Source organism: Cyprinodon variegatus, unplaced genomic scaffold, assembly GCF_000732505.1.
Source record: "Cyprinodon variegatus isolate N-32 unplaced genomic scaffold, C_variegatus-1.0 Scaffold1191, whole genome shotgun sequence".
NCBI classification, from domain to species: Eukaryota; Metazoa; Chordata; class Actinopteri; order Cyprinodontiformes; family Cyprinodontidae; genus Cyprinodon; species Cyprinodon variegatus.
The window spans coordinates 203234-207710 of NW_015151644.1; the positions used below are offsets into that span (position 1 = coordinate 203234).

Sequence of the window (4477 nt, forward strand, 5' to 3'; positions counted from 1 at the left end):
AACTACTTTCTCCAGAATGTTAGATAAGAAAGGAAGATTGGAAATAGGTCTATAATTGACCAAGTTATTTGGGTCAAGAGAAGGTTTCTTAAGCAAAGTTTTAATACAGCTACCTTAAAAGCCTTTGCTACATATCCCTGTAACACAGATAAATTAATCACATCTAAAATGGAGGAGGATATCAAAGGGAATACCTCCTTAAATAACCTGGTTGGAACTGGATCTAATATCCAAGTTGAAGGCTTAGATGAAGACAATAGTTTTGCTAACTCTGAAAGTTCAACTGGATCAAAGCAGTCTCAGATTATATGGGTCCTATCCAAAACAGAGGAAACGACCTTCATCATGGATCCCTCATCATCACCCTGTGAAGCCCTCCGGCTCACCTGATCGGCCCCGCCTCTCTGAGCGGGGCTGTCCACATAATGCCACGTAATGGCGGCAGGGTGAGAGTCTTTTGGAGGCTCAGCGTCGGCGATGATGACGGTCTCCTGCGGACGGACCATTCCGCAGTCTCGGGCCACAGAAATGGCCGTAAGCATGTTGTCTCCTGATAGATGGAGCAGACAGCGATGGGTCAGCAACTGGTGCACCTGTATCTAAGGAAGGGATGCCTTTGGGCTGGGCTACCTGTGACCATCAGAGTGCGGATGCTAGCCCTGTGTAGCTCTGCCAGAACGCCAGCCGTCTCCTGTTTGATTTTGTTCTGCATGATGATCAAACCCAGGAAATCCATGTTGTCCTCTATCAGGTTCCTGGAAGGACAGAGCCTTATGAACAGCGAGATAAAGTTTTAGGTTATGACAAAAGGTTAAACAGCATAAACACTTTTTTGGAGCGTGTTGAGCCCATTTGAAAAATATGCAATCCAGAAAAAAAAACTCCGGCATCTCCAGCAGAGCTTTGAACACGTTCCGAGGTAGGTGGGGGACATTGAATCTGAGTGGACCATGTTCCGTGCCTCTATTGTTGAGGCAGCTAGTCGGAGCTGTGGCTACAGGGTTGTCGGTGCATGTTGGGGCAGCAACCCTCAAGCACGCTGGTGGACATCAGCGGTGACAGAAGCTGTCAAGCTGAAGAAGGAGTCCTATCAGGCTTTATTGACCTGTGGGACTCCAGAAGCAGCTGATATGTACCGGCAGTCAAAGTGGCGGGTGGCTCGGCCGGTCGCTGAGGCAAAAACTCGGGCTTTGGAAGATTTCGGAGAGGCCATGGAGAAAGACTTCCGTATGGCTTCGAAGCGATTCTGGTCCACAATCCGGTGTCTCGGGTGGTGGAGTACTTTGAAGACCTCCTTAATCCCACAAACACGTCTTCCATTGAGGAAGCAGAGTCTGGGTGCTCTGGCTCTTGTTCTCCCATCTTTGGTACTGAGGTCACTGAGGGGTTAAAAAGCTCCTCAGTGGCAGGGCTCCAGGGGTGGATGAGATTCGCCCTGAGTACCTTAGGGCTCTGGATGTTGTGGGGCTGTGTCGGTTAAGGCGGTTCTGTAACATTGTGTGGAAATCAGGGGCAGTTCCCCTGGATTGGCAGACCGGGGTGGTCCCTCTATTTAAAATAGGGGACTTGAAGGGTGTGTTCCAACTACAGAGGAATCACACTCTTAAGCCTCCCTGGTAAGGTCTATTCCGGGGTTCTGGAAAGGAGGGTCCGTCCGATAGTCGAATCTCAGATTCAGGAGGAGCAGTGTGGTTTTCGTCCTGGCCATGGAACGCTGGATCAGCTCTACACCATCAGCAGGATTCTGGAGGGTGCATGCGAGTTTGCCAAACCAGTCTACATGTGTTTTATGGATCTGGAGAAGTCATTCGAACGGGTCCCTCGGGGGGTCCTGTGGGGGGTACTCCGGGAGTATTGAGTATCAGGACCTTTAATAGGGGCTGTTGGGTCTCTGTATGACCGGTGTCAGAGCCTGGTCCGCATTGCCGGCAGTAAGTCAGACTCGTTTCTGGTGAGGGTTGAACTCCGCCAAGGTTGCCCTTTGTCACCGATTCTGTTCACAACTTTTATGGACAGAACTTCTAGGAGCAGCCAAGGTGTTGAGGGGGGCTGTTTTGGTGGCCTTAGGATTGCGTCTCTGTTATTCGTAACAGAGATGCAATCCTAAGGCGTCACTGTTACGAAGTCTCTGTTATTATAGATGTGGTTCTATTGGCTTCATCAGCGCGTGATCTACAGCTCTCACTGGATGGGTTTGTAGCCAAGTGTGAAGTGGCCGATATGAGGATCAGTGCCTCCAAATCCGAGACCATGGTCTTGAGCCGGAAAAGGGTAGAGTGCCTTCTAAGGGTTGGGGAGGATGTACTGCCCCTAGTGGAGGAGTTTAAGTATCTTGGGGTCTTGTTCACAAATGAAGGGAAGATGGAGCGGGAGATCGATAGGCGGATTGGTGCGGCGTCTGCTCTGAATCGGGCGCTGTACCGCTCTGTTGTGGTGAAGAGAGAGCTGAGCCAAAAACCAAAGCTCTGGATTTACCGGTCGATCTACATTCCTACCCTCATTTATGGACACGAGCTTTGGGTCATGACTGAAAGAACGAGATCCCGGATACAAGCGGCTGAAATAAGTTTTCTCCGTAGTGCGTCTGGGCTCTCCCTTAGAGATAAGGGGAGGAGCTCAGTCATCCGGGAAGGACTCAGAGTAGTAGAATAGTAGAAGTACAATTATTTAGCTACCAGGCTAGGCTAACTGCATGCAGTGAGGCTAAGGCTTTATCCTGCTTTCTCTGCCTCCTTTTTCAAACGTCAGGATCTGATCCAGCTTGGATAAAGACAGCTAGGACTGATTTAAAGCACTTTTTATATAAGGCAAAGAAGAATGAACAATCTGGGATTCACTTGGAAAATAATAGAATATAGTCTCCTTTTTCTGGACTACAGGACCATCTAAAACACAGATTTACCTTCACAAAGCATCAAAAGGGCAACATTTATGTACAAAAAGTAAACTTGGACATGAAATTATGTTGTTATAATGTTTGTAGTTGTTGGCATTCATATAAATACACTGGTGTGATAACTTAGTATACGTTTAAATAGATTTTGGTATACGTCTATTTTGATGTTATAGCCCCCCCTGGAGAAAACTCCACCAGCCGCCACTGGTTCTGAGAGTGCCTGAGCTTTTTACTAAACTTTTTACTTATTTACCCAAATTTCTCTTTTTCAGGTCGTGTTTTACAAATTACAGAATGTTATCGCTAACGTCCAACAGACCAATAGGAATGCGTCTTTGTTCCTCATTCCAGAGGAAAGTGAACGTGATCTGGAACAGAATTTGAAAAGTACAATTTTAATCTGAAAAACAACATTTAGGAGAAAAATGCAATAAAAAAAGCTATATATAAAATATTTTCGGAAAATATATAAGAAAACAAAATAGCAAAGTTACTCTTAAAACCCTTTTCTGTTTAAGAACTTTATCTATAATGTCCTTCCTAGATTGCATTTTTTCCCCAAACCTCCATTTACCAAACATGTTTTTTGCAATAATGAAACAAAATTGACTCGATAATTTCAGAGATCTGAAGACTTCATTTTTTCTTGAAGGAGAAACGGAGAACATTTGATGTAAAACATTAACGCCGGGATTTAAGGCGGTGTTAGATGCAGTGGGAGCGGCCACATGGACTATGAACCGTATAATCTGCGATTAGTGACGTACCTGCTGAGGGTCTGGACTTTGTGCCAGGAGAGTTTGGACTCCAGCTGTCGATGTGCCAAAGCAATCACCCTGAAGCCCTGCCTGGTGTACTTCTCCAGGGTTTCTGTGAAAGTCTGAGGCACTGGAGAAAAGGACAGAGTCCTATCAGATTGTCCTTTTCATTAAAATTAAGATTACATACTGTTTACCAAAGGATGCTGGATCGTTTTCAGATCCTAGATAATCGACAAAACAGGAGAGCCTGCCTTGAAGCGAAAACTCTGGCCATTTCTCAATTCACAAGAACGCGCGTACGGACTCGTGTTCTCGCCAAGTATGTTCTCAAGAAGAACACAGGAAAGTCTGGACTCGGGGAGAACAGGAGCACGCAGAATAAATCTGGGTCAACTGGAACAGAAGCGTACTGATGACATCACAACATTCAAAGCTCGTCTGGAGCTGCATTTCACCTCCTGTTATTAATAATCTCTAGATAATAATCAATTCTTAGCTTTTCATTTATTGGGGGAATAATAAAGAACACAGTCAGATAAACACAAATCAAATGAACATTTTGCCAAATAAACAATCAAACCTCCATCAGAGCCAGCGGTGCTTCACACACGGCTATGCAGAGAAAGGGCCGCTGCAGACGGGCTTCCGGGCTAGTCCATGTCACTACCCGATCTGTCCTGCGCATGCATGAACTGAATAACTGCAATACTTGTCTTTTTCCGGCGGGGGGATCCTTTTCAATATTTTTGTATTTGTGTAATTATTGCATGTTCTAAAAACGAAATACACTTAAAAAGCCTTTGGGAGTTTACTGTGACTG

At 45.7% G+C, this 4477-nt stretch overlaps 1 protein-coding gene across 1 annotated transcript in view; it reads right to left on the reverse strand.

The window, feature by feature from the left end:
• The window catches only part of LOC107102042 (probable cation-transporting ATPase 13A3), a gene marked incomplete at its 5' end in the record, with an annotated part of 34079 nt that overhangs the window by 14667 nt on the left and 14935 nt on the right, over window positions 1-4477 (reverse strand). The window contains 3 exons of the mRNA XM_015401187.1: window positions 387-550; window positions 631-755; window positions 3664-3784. Of these exons, the coding sequence (XP_015256673.1) occupies window positions 387-550; window positions 631-755; window positions 3664-3784 (410 nt within the window). The remainder of the gene's footprint in view (window positions 1-386; window positions 551-630; window positions 756-3663; window positions 3785-4477) is intronic.